Raw genomic sequence first — 16,907 nt, forward strand, 5'->3', positions numbered from 1 at the left:
CATCTCATCTCACTATCTAAACTAGACCTTAGAGTGACTTTTTTTAATGGTTTTTTAGCTTCTTTGAAAGGGTTCTGAACAACTAGTGAATAAGTCGAAATAAACAGTGTTTTCCCCCTTTCCTAATCTTTATTTGGGGCACTAATTCATATGGGAAGATTACAAGCATGCTTATTTGTTAAAACAAGAGAAAACTAGCTAGTTGAAAGGCTAATTTGTTGTGAAATGGTGGGAAGTCGATTCTTATAAAACATGATTTGAGTAGCATGCTCAACGTTATGTATTTGCTCTCTGTTATTAGAATTCCTTAGAAGAGTGTGTAGGAAGTGTCAAGGTTGTTCTTTGAATGTTTCAGGGGAGGAAGCTAAATGGAGAGAGAATACAAATTGAGTATCTTGGTCAGGCCTTGAAATTCTTGCTGATAGGGTGTGTCAAGTATTAAGACCTAATATTGATGTGGCTGCAATAGCAGATCTACATATAGCTTGAGGGGGGCTAAGGCTCCCCAAAAGTTTTTCAAAATTCAAAATAGCACCTAAATTTTATTCATAATTCCATGTATATAGAGATTTTTTGATTTTTTTCGTATGCTGTGTTGTTTGAAATTTTTGGGTGTTGTTTGGATGCTGGAAAAGTGGTAAGAAAATTGAAAAGAAAAAGCCTAGCTCCAAGTTGGGCTCCGACACTCCGACTCTGACTCCGGCAACTCTGATTGGAGTCGGAGTCAGAGCTCAACTTTATCTCCAACTTTGGTTGGAGTCAGAAGTCGGAGTTGGGAATTCTGACTCCGTCAGAGTTGGAGCCCACCCTACCTCAAATAGTGTAATCATTTTTTAGGTTAGTTATTAAACTATTAAATTTGTCTGAGAATGAAAGAAATATTTACGTTTGGAAATTACATATCTTAATAAATCATTAAACAAAAATCATTAATAAAAGGAAAATGTAATATATAACTAACTGTATATTTCTAATAAAACATAACAATTTAATTCAATATTTACAGAATTCAAAATTAAAGGAAATAAAATTCTGCACAAAATTAAAATTTATTTTTTCACAAATTTATTTTTATTTAAGTTTTATGAACAATTAGAATCAATTTGGAAGGAAAAAAGAAAAGACATGGTTTGTTTAAATAGTGAGATGAGATGAGTTGAATAAAATATTATTAAAATATTATTTTTTAATATTATTATGATTTTAAAATTTTAAAAAATTAAATTATTTATTATATTTTATATAAAAATTTTAAAAAATTATAATAATAAGATAAAATAAAATGAATTGAAATCAACTCATTTATAACATTATTATTTCTCAACCTCAAGCCCAAAAATTAAAAGTGAAACCCAACCCTCCCTCCCCAATTTTACACGAGACGCCCAGCCCATTCCGCCCTCCCCACAATTTCCACACGACACCGTTTGACCACCAAACCCTAAAAGCTTCATTTCTCTTCTCTCTCTCTCCTCTTCTGGGCGGACTACCTCACCATTTTCTCTCACTTTCTCTCTCCGTTACTGAATAACACTGCCTCTTTCTCTCCTCGCGTCGCCGGCTCGCCGAGGTTCCACCAACAGAAGCCGCCACGCTCTTCCTCTATCGGCCTATCTCCATCTCAGAAATCCTCTGTTCCGCCTCCCTCTCGTTTTTTCTCTCGCCGTTACTCAGTCCCAATCTCTCCTCCCTTCTCTCTGTTCCATCAGCTTTCCACCAAGAGCAACCGGAACCTTGCATAAAATCACACAAAACAGGTTGTGGTTTCATCAGAGACGACGAAAACGGCAGCCATAGGGTCTGGGTGTAAGGATCTCTGAGATCTTCCGACTCTCTGTTTCTGTAATCATCCGAGGAATTTTTTATTTTCTTGTTTAGATCTACACATATTTCCGATCGTTTTTTAATTTGGTTTGCTGATCGTTTTTTAATTTGGTTTGCTTGGGTTTACATCGGTATGATTTTTCTACTCAACTTGTAGAAATTCCAACATCTTAGAGATTTTGTTTGGGTTTGGTTTGTGTATGGATTTTTTTTTACTCATACCCACCCCCTGATTCTGGAATCTTCTGAAGGGATTATTATTATTTTTTAAATGTACACATGTCTTACAGATTCTGTTCGGATTTGGTTTGGTTTCATGTATATGGGTATATTTTTTAACTGAACTTGTACAAATTCGAACAGATTGTGTTTCGGTTTCATATGGGTCTCATGCATATGCGTATGAGAGAAGGGAAAAAAAAAAAGCATACCCAAGAGATGCCAAAGCGGAAGCCCACCGAGAAGTTTGTGTGGAAAATTGAGGAATACAATAGATGAAAACACGAGGAAGAGGAAGGAAAGTGTCTCTGGAAAGTTGAGATCAAATAAAAACAGAAGAGACGTCTAGAAATATAAAAAGACCAAAATCTTAGGACTCGCTTGTTTTTAGAGACGAGACGAGATGAGTTGAGATTAAAGTTAAAAATTGAATAAAATATTGTTAGAATATATTTTTTAATATTATTTTTATTTTGAGATTTGAAAAAGTTAAATTGTTTAGCAGAAAAAGAACAGAACGGAATTTCGTGATAAAAGCAGGGGCAAAACAGGGAAAAAATGGACAAAAATTCATTGTTCATGTTCGATTCACACTTATTTAACCAAGGTAGATATATATATTTGTATGTATGAATGAAAAAGAAATAGGCAGCCTAAAGTCATCATCTGTCCGTGTTAAGCTTATTAGTTCAAAATTGAGGGATAGGCTTAAATGGGTTTGCTCTTGCATGCTATTCATAAAAAAGTGGGCTTGCTCTTGCATACTTCGACTTCGTGACGGTCGAATTGAAGTAATAGACTTTTGATTTGTAGTTGGTGACATATTTACATAGTTACACTCCGTGTTGTTTTGCTTTTCAAATGGAATATTACTTTGAGACTTACCCAAATATTCTCTCTTCATCACTCTTTGCGCCATCACACTAACAATGTTGCTCACAGTCCTGCATCTATATTAAATATGTTTGTTCGATCAAATGTGATAGTTGATTATGGTGTCCTAGTGGGATGCTATAGTTTTCTTTGTGCAATATAACCTAATAGATGCAAAATGTTAGCACCTCACTTCTGCTGATATGATTTGTTAATCACATATATTGGTTTCCTAGAATATGATGCCTTTGGATATGGTGATATGGATTTGAAGGTTTTCCCCTGAGCCATTAATTATTGTTTTTAATTCCTGGAATATTTACTTGGATTTCTAAATCACTTTTTTTTTTTTTTTAAAAGGCTGATCCTGAGTTAGAAGCAATTAGACGCAGAAGAAGGCAGTAGCTTATGGCTCAAAATGGAGTGGTAAGCAATCACCTCTTTGAATTCATACAAATTCCTTCACATAATGGAATTGCAACTTGATTCTTGTGCTTCGATGTTGATTCTTACCACGTTTATTGATATATAGGGAAATCAACAAAATTCTGAACAGCAGAAGTATAAAAAGACCAAAAACAGATAGACGGCTAGAAATATAAAAAGACCAAAAACTTAAGTCGGCAAACGAAGAGCAGAAAAAGAACAGAATGGAATTTTGTGATAAAAGCAGGGGCAAAACAGGAAAAAAAATAATGGACGAAAATTCACTGTTCATGTTCAATTCGCACTTATTTAACCAAGGTAGATTTGTGTGTGTGAGCCTAAAGTCATCATCTCTCCGTGTTTAAGCTTATTAGTTCAAAATTGAGGGATAGGCTTAAATGGGGTTGATCTTTGCATTCTATCCATACAAAAGTGGGTTTGCTCATGCATACCTAAAGTCATCATCTCTCCGTGTTAAGCTTATTAGTTCAAAATTGAGGGATAGGCTTAAATGGGTTTGATCTTGCATTCTATCCATAAAAAAGTGGGTTTGCTCTGGCATACTTCGACTTCATGACGCTCGAATTGAAGCAATAGACTTTTGTTTAGTAGTTGGTGACATATTTGCATAGTTACACTGTGTGATGCCAGAAATGAAACGTGTGTTTTGATTTTGAAGTGGAATATTACTTTGGGACTTACGCAAATATTCTCTCTTCATCACTGTTTGCGTCTTCACACTAACCATGCTGCGCACAGTCCTACATCTATATTAAATATGTTTCGATCAAATTGTGATAGTTGACTATGGTGTCATAGCGGGATGTTACAGTTTTCTTTGTGCAATATAACCTCATAGATGCCAAATGTTAGCACCTCACTTCTGCTGATATGATTTGTTAATCACATATATTGGTTTCCTAGAACCCCTAGGGGCTGGCTCAAGTGGTAAAGGCCTTGGGCTTGGGGCTATGCTCCCCCTAAGTCTAAGGTTCAAATTTTCCTTGGGTGCAAACAATCTTTAGAGGCCATCGGACTAGGGGATTTTCCCTTTGAATTACCCGAGATGCACTTGCGAAAAACTCCTTGCCGAGGGCCTGTGCACTCCCGGGATTAGTTGGGATGCTGTTCTTAGACAACCCTGTGCCAATAAAAAAAAATATTGGTTTTCTAGAATATGATGCCTTTGGGTATGGTCATATGAATTTGAACGTCTTCACTTGTGCCATTAATTGTTGTTTTTAATTCCTGGAATATTTACTTGGATTTCTAAATCACTTTTTTTTTTTTTAAAAGGCTGATCCTGAGTTAGAAGCAATTAGACGCAGAAGAATGCAGGAGCTTATGGCTCAACATGGAGTGGTAAGCAATCACCTCTTGAATTCAGACAATTTCGTTCACATAATGGAATTGCAACTTGATTCCTGTGCTTCGATGTTGATTCTTACCACTTTTATTGATATTTAGGGAAATCAACAAAATTCTGAACAGCAGAACGCTCAGGAAGATGCCAAGAGGTTTTCTTTCTAATTTAGTTGTGAACTGCGTTATGCCTCGAATGCTGTGTCAGTTGTAGGTTTTTTACTGTTACTTTTAAACAAACATTCTGCAAGTAATATTTATCTTAATGAGAAATTAATTTAGGGAGGCAGAAGAACGGAGGCAAATGATGCTTAGTCAGATTTTGTCAGCTGAAGCACGAGAAAGACGTAAGTTCAAATTCAAAATTAGTAGTTGAAGCCATTTATCAAGACACATTTGTTGTCTTCAAATAAATGGTCATATCTTCATACATTTGTTAGTGCTTTCTTTTACCAGCATAATTTACTCTTGGGCATTGCTTATCTAAAGGAAGCTTGTTTTGTTGTTGTTTTATTTTTATGTTTGTGTTCTATTTTGTGTGGGTAAGGTATGTAAGTTGATGTTGTATTCTTTGTTACCATATCATTCCTAGTGACCCAAGGAAAGTCAAAACTCCCATATGGACTTACATTCCAAAGGAATTAGTCAATATTACACTTTGAAACCCCTAGGGGTTGGCTCAAGTGTTAAAGACCTTGGGTTTGGGAGTATGCTCCCCCCAGGTCTAAGGTTTAAATCTCCTAAGGTGCAAACAATCTCTAGGAGTCATCGGACTGGGGTATTTTTTTCTTGAATTACCCAATGTGCACTTGCGGGAAACTTCTTGCTGAGGGCCTGTACACCCTTGAGATTAGTCGGGATGATGTTCTTGGACACTATATGCCAATTAAAAAACATTACATTTTGAAGGCCTTGAAACATCATTAAAGCCAAGTGCTTCACCCCCAATGTGACAAGATCTGTTAACCCAACAAGAACACGATACAAAATTACGGGTTTAGGTCAAAATGGGTTGACCTATTAAGACACGATTCATTGAAGGGTCAACCCGCTTAACCCATTAGTGACCCATTAAATTTACTCAAAATTACAATTATATCATTCTTAACCTAAAAACAAAAATACCCTAATCCTATTTTGTATTTCCTAACTCTTGCAGTTCTTAGTTGACTCAGTTCTCAAGAATTGCGACCGCCTCCCACACTTCATTTGGATTGTAATTTTGGTGTTTTTATTGTTTGAATTGTAATTTTTTTTTTTTGATAAGTAATAATTTTTATTGATGTGAATGAAATTAGGCAGTGCCCAAGTACACAGGAAATATACTAAGAGAGGCACCTAATTACATTCTAATAGACTAGAAAGAAGATAAGAACTCATGAACATTTCCTCCCCTCAATACAATAGCAGAAAACCACTGGAAAATAGAGAATACAAAGTTCCAGATTTCCCCCATTGCACGCTCCTTGTTATTAAAACATCTGTCATTCCTTTCCAACCATAAACACCACATTAGGCACAAAGGAATCATCCGCCACACGGCTGCTAATTGGGCTTGAATTGTAATTTTAGACTTATGTAGTTAGTTTTATATTTTTTAGAGATATTGTGACTTTAACTTTTATGTAAAATTATGTTAATCAGGTTAAATGGATTGTTTGTGTCAATTGAACCCATTTACATAAATGGGTTGAAACGGGTTGTGCTGTGTCAACCCGTTATTTTAATGGGTCGTGTTAGGGTTTGGAAATCTGACCCTGGTCATATTCGGATTGACCCATATCGTATAATATACACGACTTGACACGACACAAACACAATCCGTTAAAACGATTTGCCACCCCTAGTCAAATCCTATTCACCACCATTCTAGACTGAATTCGGGGTATTGCAGTCTTCCCCACTCAAATTCCTACTGTATTTTTCATGCCTGCTTAAAGTGGCACGGCGAGAGGGACACTGCTAGCCAATCATACAATCTTGGGGAAATGACTTTGGTGATATATGGCAGAGGCATGGCATTGAGGAGAGCAATAATTGACACTATCATGTTGGTGGGGTGGGTGGTGTTCTAATGAGGTCCAAGGATCATATGGGGTGGGATTATGGAAGCATGTAAGGAGAAGTTTGGAGAAATGTTCTAATCATACTAGATTTGAAGTGGGAGGCATTTCCAAGATTAGTTCTAGTATGATTCGGTGCATAAGTCTAGATGTAACTTAAACTTTCCTCCAGTCTTTATCGGTTTGTTGTGGCCAAGAGCTCTAATTCGTGGTGCATGAAATAAAATAAGGAAGAAAGAGTTAGAATTGTTAAGAATTTTATAAGTGTCTTCAATGAGTCTTTCATAGAAGAATTTTTATTTTTTATGTGAGTCTTACCATTAAAACATAGAACTCAATTGAAAGACTCAAAATGAAATAAAATAAGGAAGAAATAGTTTGAATTGTTAAGAATTTTATTAGTCTCTTCAATGAGTCTTTGATAAGAATTTTTATGCAGTCTTACCATTAAAACACAGAAAACTCAAAATGAATTTCTCATATTAAACCTATTCGGTTGTTGCTTAAAAATTCTCATAAGAATTTTTGCTTACCACTACTAGACTTGCTCCTGCAGAAGCAAGAGCCAAAAAAAATATAAATAAAACTTGTTTGGTTGCCCCTACATTGGAAACTCTTGCTTAGCCAAGTGAAAACTTTAACTAGACAGGAATATAGAAGCTTCAGCTAAGACACTAATGAAAACTCCCACAATTGTAAACTTGTACATGGCAAGTCTTATCATTCTAATAGTTACATTGGACCCAAAGGGTCCGATACTTGGTTAGATTCTAGTTGTCTAGTGCTGCATGATGCTGATGGATTGAACCCCCATATGTTTTTATTCCATTCATTAAAAAGGTTGTGGAATCTTAACTAACATAAAGCAAGGATAAGATAAATCGATTCGTCACTCAAGACCAAACAACTAATTATAGAACTATGCAACCCCAAACTGGTTGATTATTTCATCTTTCTCCTGTGTTTGTTTGTCCAGTTGTAAAGGATTCTTTTTCAAGGGGATGTCATTTATTACACTTGCTTGCTTTTGTTAAACTAAGAATTTCTAAATCTAAACTTCATTTTGAACCTATTTTCCGTCAATTCTAACTTTCTGATAGAATGATTGTTGAGGTTACTGATATAGAAAGTATTGAGTTAGAATTGTTGCATTGAAAAGGTGTTGATCGAGCCACAAGGAAATTATTTCAACCTACTTATCTCTACGGTTTGGTTTCAGATAGAATAGAGCATGAGGTTGGCTCTGGGTTATTACTGTGAATGAATCAAGAGAAAATAATATTGCCCATAAAAATAGAGAGTTAACCCCTAGGGGTTGACTCAAGTGGTAAAGGCATTGGTCTTGGTGGTATGCTCCCTCTAGGTCTAAAGTTTGAATTCTTTTGGGTGCAAACAATTTCAAGGAGCCATCGGATTGGGAGGAACTTCCTCTTGATTACCTGAGGGCATGTGCATCCTCGGGATTAGTCGAGACTTTGTTCTCGTACAACGGGTGCCAATAAAAAAAAAAAAAGGAAAACGAGAGAGCTACCTGGACTAACACTTGATAGCTTGAAAAATTGATTGCCTGAGAATCTTCTGTAACTGGAAGGGGTTTCCTTGGCCGCATGCTTTCTTAACCGAACTAGGCTTCACCTTTATGATGGAAAATGATTGAGTAGAACCGGAATAAGGGGTATGCCATGAGTTTTTGGTGGATCTGTTTCTAAAATAATTTTTTCTTTTTCTTTTTCTTTTTCCCTCAAGGAGAAAAGGAAATATTACACATTAGAAAAAGGTAAGTATTAATCATTGTCCTTATGGTTTTGAATTTACGGCCTTATCCCTTGCTTTATATTCAAGCATCGGGAGAAGATGCTCTTTGATCCAAGGACTAAAATTCTAGGATAGGATGTTGATTTTTATTAACACTTTCAAAACCAAGTTTCAGATTAACTATTTTTTAAACATCGAGAAGTGAAGACTACCTGCTACATGAATGATACATGACAGATGTGCATGTACTTCGCACCAGATGTAAGTTATAAATTAGTGTTGCAAATGGGCTTTTGTATAAATGGTTAATGTTTTACTTATGATTACGTTGGGAAGAACCTCCACCACTCCCTTGTAGTCCAAGTGTCTTCGTATGGTAATTTTCCTAGTATTTGCTGGCCAAACACCTACTGAAAGGTATTGCTTATTATCAAAAAGGCTATTAAAAGCTTTTAATGACTGTAGATATCTCTTTGCAAATCAGCAGTATGTAACTTATGATGCTAAGCTGTATGTGCAGTTGCTCGAATAGCTTTGGTAAAGCCTGAGAAAGCAAGAGGTGTTGAAGACGTTATACTAAATGCTGCGCAAAGGGGTCAGATAGTTGAGAAGGTACACGGAATCAACCTTGCATTTCAGTGCGATATCTTGCATTCTACTTCACCGTCTGTGGTGGTATATCTATCTAAATATCAATTATAAAAGAACAGTCTGACGACTCTGACCATCATATGCTTTACATTTTTATGTTAAGGTTTCTGAAGAAAGGCTCATATCATTGCTGGAGCAAATCAACACCCAAACATCTAAACAAACCAGAGTGACAGTAAGAACACATCATTATCTATTGAAGGTCCTTCAAATTTTACTGCATAATCCAATATGTTATCTTATATTTCAACATTTTCCAGATCCAGAGGCGTCGGAGCGTTCTTGAAGACGATGATTAGCTCTTTATCTGGAACTGAGTGTGTTAAAGTAAATAACATGATGCTTTCGAGTGTGGTTCGGTAACGATGCAATCCTTTGTTGGTTGCTTGTTAACAAAGTGCAGAATCGTATTTTGCTTAGTGCAATGTAATGTTATGTTGACGATTCGAAGTTTTCAGACTTCTGGTTTCAATATTATTAGTATCTTTTGGGTGTGTAATGCTTTATGGATTTGGACCTTTTGGAGTTTTTACTGGAGAAAAGCTGATTTGGTGTAAAGTTATCATTTACACCATTCAATAGAAAACGGACACGTAAGAGATTCACGTAATTTACCGAGAGAGAATGTGAGTTGAGAAGATATTTTCCCTTGTTTCCGGCTATCATCCTCAAGAAGGCTTCAATCGCTCTCTCTCATCTTGTGAACTCGACAGATCCAGTCTCTTTCTCTCATCTCGTGAGCTCGATAGATCTAGTCTTCTCTCCTTCGTGAACTCGTCGATTTCCCTCTTCTCAACAGGCTACGAATTCTGTTTCTTGGTCCCTATTGCCCAAATTGGTGGTCTAACTTGCCTTTCATCTGTTAATTTTATACTATTTGCAGGCAATGCATGAGATGATCGGTTTCTACAAAGAAAATACTGACATAATAGTGGAGACATTTAATTCGCTTGGTTTTAATGCGTATGGAGGGAGGAATGCACCGTATGTGTGGGTCCACTTCTTCGGCCGAAGTTCATGGGATGTATTCAGTGAGATTCTGGAGAAAACTTGTGTTGTTACCACCCTCGGCAGTGGTTTCGGACCTGTTGGCGAAGGGTTTGTCAGGGTTAGTGCATTTGGTCACAGGAGCAATATTTTGGAAGCTTGTAAAAGATTCAAGCAGAGGGGAGGCGAGAATCGAGGCTGAGAATCAGATCGGAGAAGAGAGAGAGTGGGTGGGGCGAGAACAAGACTTCGGATTTAGAGGAAGAGGAAGGGGAGAGAGAGAGAGGCGAAAGAGAGATTCACAGATGAGGAGAGATGAGAGACAGATTTTACTATGGGGGATGGAAGTCGATTTGTTCCCTACAACCAATTCTATTTTACTTTTACTAAAATCCATACATGTCACGCATTAATTGGGTGGTGTAAATATTCTATAGTTACTGCATCCGGCTCTTAGGCGCTCCCTTTTAAAGCTACTTGAGTTTAAAGATAGGTACAGATAAAGTAGATTTTATAAGAGTTTCAATTAAGTTTGCGTACTAATCTACGTATTAAAATTATTATTTTTATATTTTAAATTTAAATTATTATTATTTTTAATAAAATTTATTTTTTGACTAATCATACTGGATGGATATGCATATTAGTGTACATAATCGTTTACAATTAGATTTTTCTATTTTATAATAGCTACTTGAGATTTGAAAAAAAAAAAACTTTATAAATGCTTAAATAAATAGTGAAGGGATTAAATCATATATTTCTCTTTTTCAGATTCCTAGAACTATATGGATCTGAATTCATGATTTACAAGGGAATAGACTATGCTTTATAATTGAGTTAATGATTGTTGATCCCAAATAGATGGATCGTCTTACTCATGGATCATGATTATTATATGGTGGCCCTACTTCCTAATACTGATGCAGATTGAAAATCACCTTCTGCCTATCATTTCTTCAATCATTTTTTCTATAGATTTGGAATTAGTCACCACTCACTGAGTTCCCACTCAATTCATCAACTCTGCTTCAAAAGATTTGTCAAATATTTTTAGATTGATTTTTATTTTAAGTCTTAATAGGAATCGGTTTGGATTGAGAGATAATTTCATTTCATTACTATTTATTATTCTTAATAAATTTCAATTTATAAATATTACTACTATTCATAAATTATCTCAATTTATATTATTTCATATTTCAATCCAAACGGAGCCTAAATCCATCTTGAACCTCAGCACTGTCCAACTCTCCGACATTAACATTTTTATGTTCTTTTTGGGTTAGGATACATGCAAACGACAAAGTGAACAATTGCTATACATGGATCGTATTATGGTATAAGACAATTGTAGTGGCCCTTATCTGATCTTCTTCACATTCTCATTCTTTTATTGTATTGTACGGAATGATTCGGTTCAAAAAAATAGTTTTTGCCCTGTTTAATAAAAGGTCTATCTCATTATTATAATTTTTTAAAATAAAATATAATAAATAATTTAATTTTTTAAATTTTAAAATTTTAAAATAATAATAATATTTTAATAATATTTTATTTTAAATTATTTTATATTATCTTACTATCTAAACAGAATCTTTGTGAATAATTATAAATTATAATAATAAAAAAATATTATCCACATTTAGAAAATAAAGTTTAACTTGTGGCTACTATTATCCAACGGACGAAAATTGCAAAAATAATCCATTTTTTTAAAAGAAAACAATAAATATTATATATTTAATAATTTATCTCTTGAGAAATATTTGAGATGAAAGAATTTTAAGGAACGGAAATAGATACAGTCCCCACCTTTCTTTCTCTGGGCCCTCTCTCTCTCTCTCTCTCTCCTCTTCTGACTTCCCCGCTTTCTTTGGCTTCGCTCTCAGCAAAAACAAAACAAAACAAAACAGATCAAACAAAAAAACTGTTTTTCGTTCTCAAGATCAAACAGACATGCACTGACCTCTTTCTCGCTCGGAAAACCGGTTCTTTCATTGCCTTCGTTAGTATATTTGTTTGGGTGTACATATTTTTCTCAAAGTACCATTTCTCAAAGACAACCAACCTTAGAGACCTCAAAGAAAAATCCTTAATTTCGGTTCAGAAACCTCCTTCTTTGGTTCCTTGCTTCCCGGTAGCTCCAGAAGTAGTAATCTTGGTGATCCGCCCATATGGAGAAAGAGCCTCTGCTGCCGTATCTAAGCCCGAGAAAGAAACCTCTGCCACCGCCGGTCCTAGCACCACTCCCGGAGCACGACGAAATCTCTCTCCCTCTAACCCCTTCTGCGCTCAAAGACCGCCTCATCTTTGGCCCTGCTTCCTCTTCCCTGCAAGACGCTTCCCCTTTCGTCGATGCCTTAACCCTTTCTCTTAGCTCCCCAAGACTCTCTTCTTGTTCTTCTTCCTCCATGGAACCCGCTTCCCCGCAAGATCCTCAATCACAATCGCTGTTACAGTCCCCAAAAAGTTGGCTCGTTGACCCCAATTATCCATGGACCAAGACCAATCTCCACCGCTCCAAAACAGCGCCGGCCATGGCGGTTATCAACGATTTTGGCCACCCTTCTCCGCCTAGACCGCAATTCGGGTCCCAATCGATCGTTCGCCAAGCGTTTGTTCTTCTTATATTGTATTTGTTCTTGGGAGTGGTTATATATTCGTTCAATAAGGACGATTTCGTGGCGGATGAGACCCACCCGGTAGTGGATGCTCTGTATTTTTGCATTGTGACCATGTGCACGATCGGCTATGGTGATATTACGCCGGCTAGCACAGCAACCAAGTTGTTTTCGATACTGTTTGTGTTGGTGGGCTTTGGTTTTATGGACGTTTTGCTTACTGGGATGGTGAGCTATGTGCTTGATTTGCAGGAGAATTATTTGTTGAGGACCGTGAAAAGTAAGGGTGGGACGGATACCCCAAGGTCGTACATAGTTGATGTGAAGAAAGGGAGGATGAGGATTAGGATGAAGGTGGCATTGGCATTAGGGGTCGTGGTTCTTTGTATTGGGATTGGTGTGTGTGTAATGCATTTTGTGGAGAGGCTTGGTTGGTTGGATTCGTTTTATCTCTCGGTTATGTCGGTCACGACCGTTGGATATGGTGACCGGGCATTTAAGTCCTTGCAGGGTCGTCTTTTTGCTTCCATTTGGTTGCTTGTATCGACACTCGCGGTTGCTCGAGCGTTTCTGTACTTGGCCGAGGCAAGAGTGGATAAGCGGCATAGAAGGATGACAAAGTGGATTCTTGGTCAGGATATGACTGTCTCTGAGTTTCTTGCTGCTGACATTGACAACAATGGCTTTGTGAGGTATATATTGGTCTCAATTAATTTTTTAACCTTTTGCAGCTAGTTAATTTTTTGTACCTCTGTTAACTTGTTTGGGATTGGCTTGTCATCATACATACAAAATGAATTGGTGCTGTACATTCCTGTCGTAACAGATGGACACAATCAAATGATTTTTTAATAAATCTCTAAAACAGAAATAGTTCAAGTAGCATTTTCCAGTGCGGGCATGGTACTCACATTTCCTGAATTACACTATCCCAGTTCCCAATTCCTTAGGAAGTTTAACGTTTTTTCTTATTCTTAGGTAGGAAAATCTTCTTTTCTTGTCCCACCTTCCTTTTGTTTTCCTAAAATGATGGTTGGTTTGGAAATGTTCTGGCCCTCTTAGGGTCTCAAATGAAGTTTAGGTTAATTTCTCTTGCTTTTGGGGTTCCAGTAATTGCAATTTATATGGTTAGAGCCCCCTTTCTCTGCGTTACCTTTCTAATTGAGTGAATTTGTTCAATACTTGATGAAAGTTCTCCGAATCATGGCAGTTTCTTGCATATAATGCTAGTGGGACTTTCACATAATATTGGTAAATGTTTTGCAGAAATGAAAGCATTACCCTGGGAATACACTTGTTGTGGATACTTGTTCTTCACTTGTTGAGTCCATGCCAAGTCATTTCACCGACTGGCTTTGCTGATAACAAAATTTGGAAAATTATATTAGGGTTTGGCACTGTTAAAGTGAATGGAATTTAAGGATTTTAGTCGGAACAGAGTTAGCATATAAGGGGTTTGGAGGCAAAGTAAGAAGAAACCAGTTGAGTTTTCTGGACAGCAGCAATGATAATGGTTATTTAAAGTTTGTTTTGAACTTTTGACAGATGAACAGATGGCTAAAGCTGAGAAGGAACTTTGGGGGAGAAAGGGGGGGTGTTAAGGCTCGGAAAAAATGTGAGAGAGGGGTAATGATTTGAGCTGTAAAGTAGGAGGGAAAGGGTAAAACTTAAACCCAATCTGAGGCTAAGGCAGAAAATTTGGTTCTTTTTCCAGTTTGGGGTTGTCAAGGACTAAGCTGTGATGGTGGAAAGGCTTGTGTTATCAAGTAAGGATATATCAAGGTTAAAGGAGTCATGATAGGGTCTTGGTCCTGGTTTAAATGGGCAATAAAAGTGCAGAAACACAGGGACGAGGATGAAAGAAAGAAGAGGGAGAAAAAGAGTAGCTAAATAACCATTGCCTTGAAGTATCCAAAACAATTTTAATCTCGGTAATCAAACCTAAATGATCATTGGAGGGTACTTGGATAATTAGGTATGCTTCCTGACTCTAGTAGGTATTGGACTTCCTCATTTCAATAATTAGACTGGGCAATAAAAGTGCAGAAACACAGGGACGAGGATGAAAGAAAGAAGAGGGAGAAAAAGAGTAGCTAAATAACCATTGCCTTAAAGTGTCCAAAACAATTTTAATCTCGGTAATCAAACCTAAGTGATCATTGGAGGGTACTTGGATAATTAGGTATGCTTCCTGACTCTAGTAGGTATTGGACTTCCTCATTTCAATAATTAGACTGACAAACCAATCTCGCATTGTTCTGTTACTGCCCACTTCAATCAAATTTGAGGTTATAAAATTACCCTTGACTACCAAGTAAACATGGCTAAAAGTTTTTAATGGGCATAAACTTCATGATTTTCTTCTTTCTCTACTTTTACATAGGGGTTTCTTCTCTTATACAATCCTCTATACCTAGTATATGCCTTTTGAGCCTTTTAATGAAATCTATTACTTACGAAAAAAAAGTGGCCAAAAGTCCAAGATTAGATGGTGATTATGAATGCAATGATTGTTCATTTTGTCTGTGTTTAGGTCCTTAGGATCTCTCCCGCAGTGTTTTGATAGTTTCATGCAACTTTTTTCTGTGTTGATGAATAACTTGGTTAATTATTTTGTTGTTGGTTTATATTAAAAGGAAGGTGGTTTTAATGTGGCATCTTGCCCATAATAAAGGATGAAATTCCTCACTTTCCATGTATGAGGCTGCTTAATTTTCATCTGCGACACCTATTCTGGCTTGGAAACAGAGGTCTTTTTGTAAGGCAACAGTGAAAAAGCTCCCAGATGTATCATCTTCAATCTGATTGAATCTTTTTCTTGAAGATACTAGCTATATAGTCCCTTTATTTGTTCATACTTCCTACTTTTTCAGATCTCTGATGTCACCATCAATTTTCATTCTTTATTGTTCTCATCAGTTATTCATGTTTTTTTTTTCATTTTTCTTGTGTTGAAGTCAACCCAAGCTGTTAGGATGAGTCTTTGTTGAGTATTTATGCTGGTTTTTTATGTGCAGTAAATCAGAATATGTCATATACAAGCTCAAGGAGATGGGAAAGGTATCAGAGAAAGACATTATGCAGATCTGCAACAAATTTGATCGGCTTGACACAGGAAACTGTGGAAAGATAACTCTTGCTGATCTCATGGGGAGTCATCATTGATACTAAAGTACTCTAGGTTCTTCTTATAGCACCACAGAAAGACGGGAGAAAATACTACCAGTTATAGAGTTGAGTTGAACGAGGGGCCAGTTTCTATTCAAGTTGCGTACAGATGATGGATGAGATTCACAGTCTTATCAGTTGTTCCTCTTCCATGTCTGTTGAAAACTTCAACCCTTCAAATTGATAAGCATTTTAATTTTTCTCTTAGTGGGATTTTTGGGTATTGGTTTGAATTTATTCAACAAGAATAACAGTGGATGAAGCATGATGGATACAAGTGCATCTAAAAACACATCCTAGTTCCCATGGTTCTATTGTTCACTTGTGCGAAAACCGGTTTGATGGTGAAAGTTACTGCCTCTTCCAACTTGCTCATACCCATCATGGTATACGTTATAGATCAACAGGGGTTGAAGTATGCAGAACAATTTTGCTGATTGAAGCTATATATATTTGCTTCTGTACAAATGGGTTTGGATTTATTCTTTTGTAAAAACTGGGGATAAGAATCTAAACTCAATAATTATGAAAGTTTATGATCACTGGTTCTTTATTTTTGGTAGGTAGGGAAGAGGGGGTTTACATTGCAAATGTTTGTAATTTGCTTCAAAGAAAGATAGTTTTGTTGGGATTATGCAGCATTTAAAATCTATCTCCATCTCTCGGCCTGATTGGGTTCCATTCAATATGAAGGAGAAAAAAAAAAAAAAAAGGATTTCTCTCCCTATTCAACCGCCCATCTGAGAGCATTTGGCTTCATAATATTTTTTTTTATTGAATAGTACTACGTATAATTACAGTTTTACTTACACGTTTATTTACAATATTCATTTTATTAGTTTTTTTTTTAAATTTAAATTTTAAATTTTATAATTTTCGACGTATGAATAATTGATACGTGGAGAAGTAAATTTTTTATAAATTTTTTTTAAGTATATTTAACATTTTTCTTTTT

General features: G+C 36.3%; 2 protein-coding genes across 3 annotated transcripts; both read left to right on the plus strand.

Moving 5' to 3' along the window:
- The first annotated feature begins 1,406 nt into the window (after nt 1-1,406).
- Nucleotides 1,407-9,718, plus strand: LOC109017204 (DNA-binding protein DDB_G0278111-like). 2 transcript variants are annotated; one of them, XM_018999515.2, is made up of 8 exons: nt 1,407-1,842; nt 3,277-3,342; nt 4,639-4,704; nt 4,810-4,859; nt 4,987-5,051; nt 9,043-9,134; nt 9,277-9,348; nt 9,434-9,718. In XM_018999515.2, exons 2-8 carry the CDS (start codon nt 3,325-3,327, stop codon nt 9,470-9,472), a joined length of 402 nt encoding a protein of 133 aa, XP_018855060.1. In that variant the 5' UTR covers nt 1,407-1,842; nt 3,277-3,324; the 3' UTR covers nt 9,473-9,718. The 2 variants fall into 2 exon arrangements, with proteins under 2 accessions (XP_018855060.1, XP_018855059.1); XM_018999514.2 differs by having other exon boundaries at nt 1,407-1,806.
- A 2,209-nt stretch (nt 9,719-11,927) lies between these two features.
- On the plus strand, nt 11,928-16,484 carry LOC109006916 (two-pore potassium channel 3-like). The gene is made up of 2 exons (XM_018986357.2): nt 11,928-13,476; nt 15,802-16,484. Exons 1-2 carry the CDS (start codon nt 12,338-12,340, stop codon nt 15,947-15,949), a joined length of 1,287 nt encoding a protein of 428 aa, XP_018841902.1. The 5' UTR covers nt 11,928-12,337; the 3' UTR covers nt 15,950-16,484.
- The last annotated feature ends 423 nt before the right edge of the window (nt 16,485-16,907 follow it).

This window comes from Juglans regia, chromosome 3 (genome assembly GCF_001411555.2).
Source record: "Juglans regia cultivar Chandler chromosome 3, Walnut 2.0, whole genome shotgun sequence".
Lineage (NCBI taxonomy): Eukaryota > Viridiplantae > Streptophyta > Magnoliopsida > Fagales > Juglandaceae > Juglans > Juglans regia.

Bases quoted from the DNA above. Each gene is read 5' to 3' on its own strand.
- LOC109017204 (XM_018999515.2), top strand. The intron at 4,705-4,809 runs GTAAGCAATCAC...ATTGATATTTAG, and splicing joins TTATGGCTCAACATGGAGTG to GGAAATCAACAAAATTCTGA. The intron at 9,349-9,433 runs GTAAGAACACAT...AACATTTTCCAG, and splicing joins CTAAACAAACCAGAGTGACA to ATCCAGAGGCGTCGGAGCGT.
- LOC109006916 (XM_018986357.2), top strand. From the start codon at position 12,338: ATGGAGAAAGAGCCTCTGCTGCCGTATCTAAGCCCGAGAAAGAAACCT. The intron at 13,477-15,801 runs GTATATATTGGT...TTTTATGTGCAG, and splicing joins GACAACAATGGCTTTGTGAG to TAAATCAGAATATGTCATAT.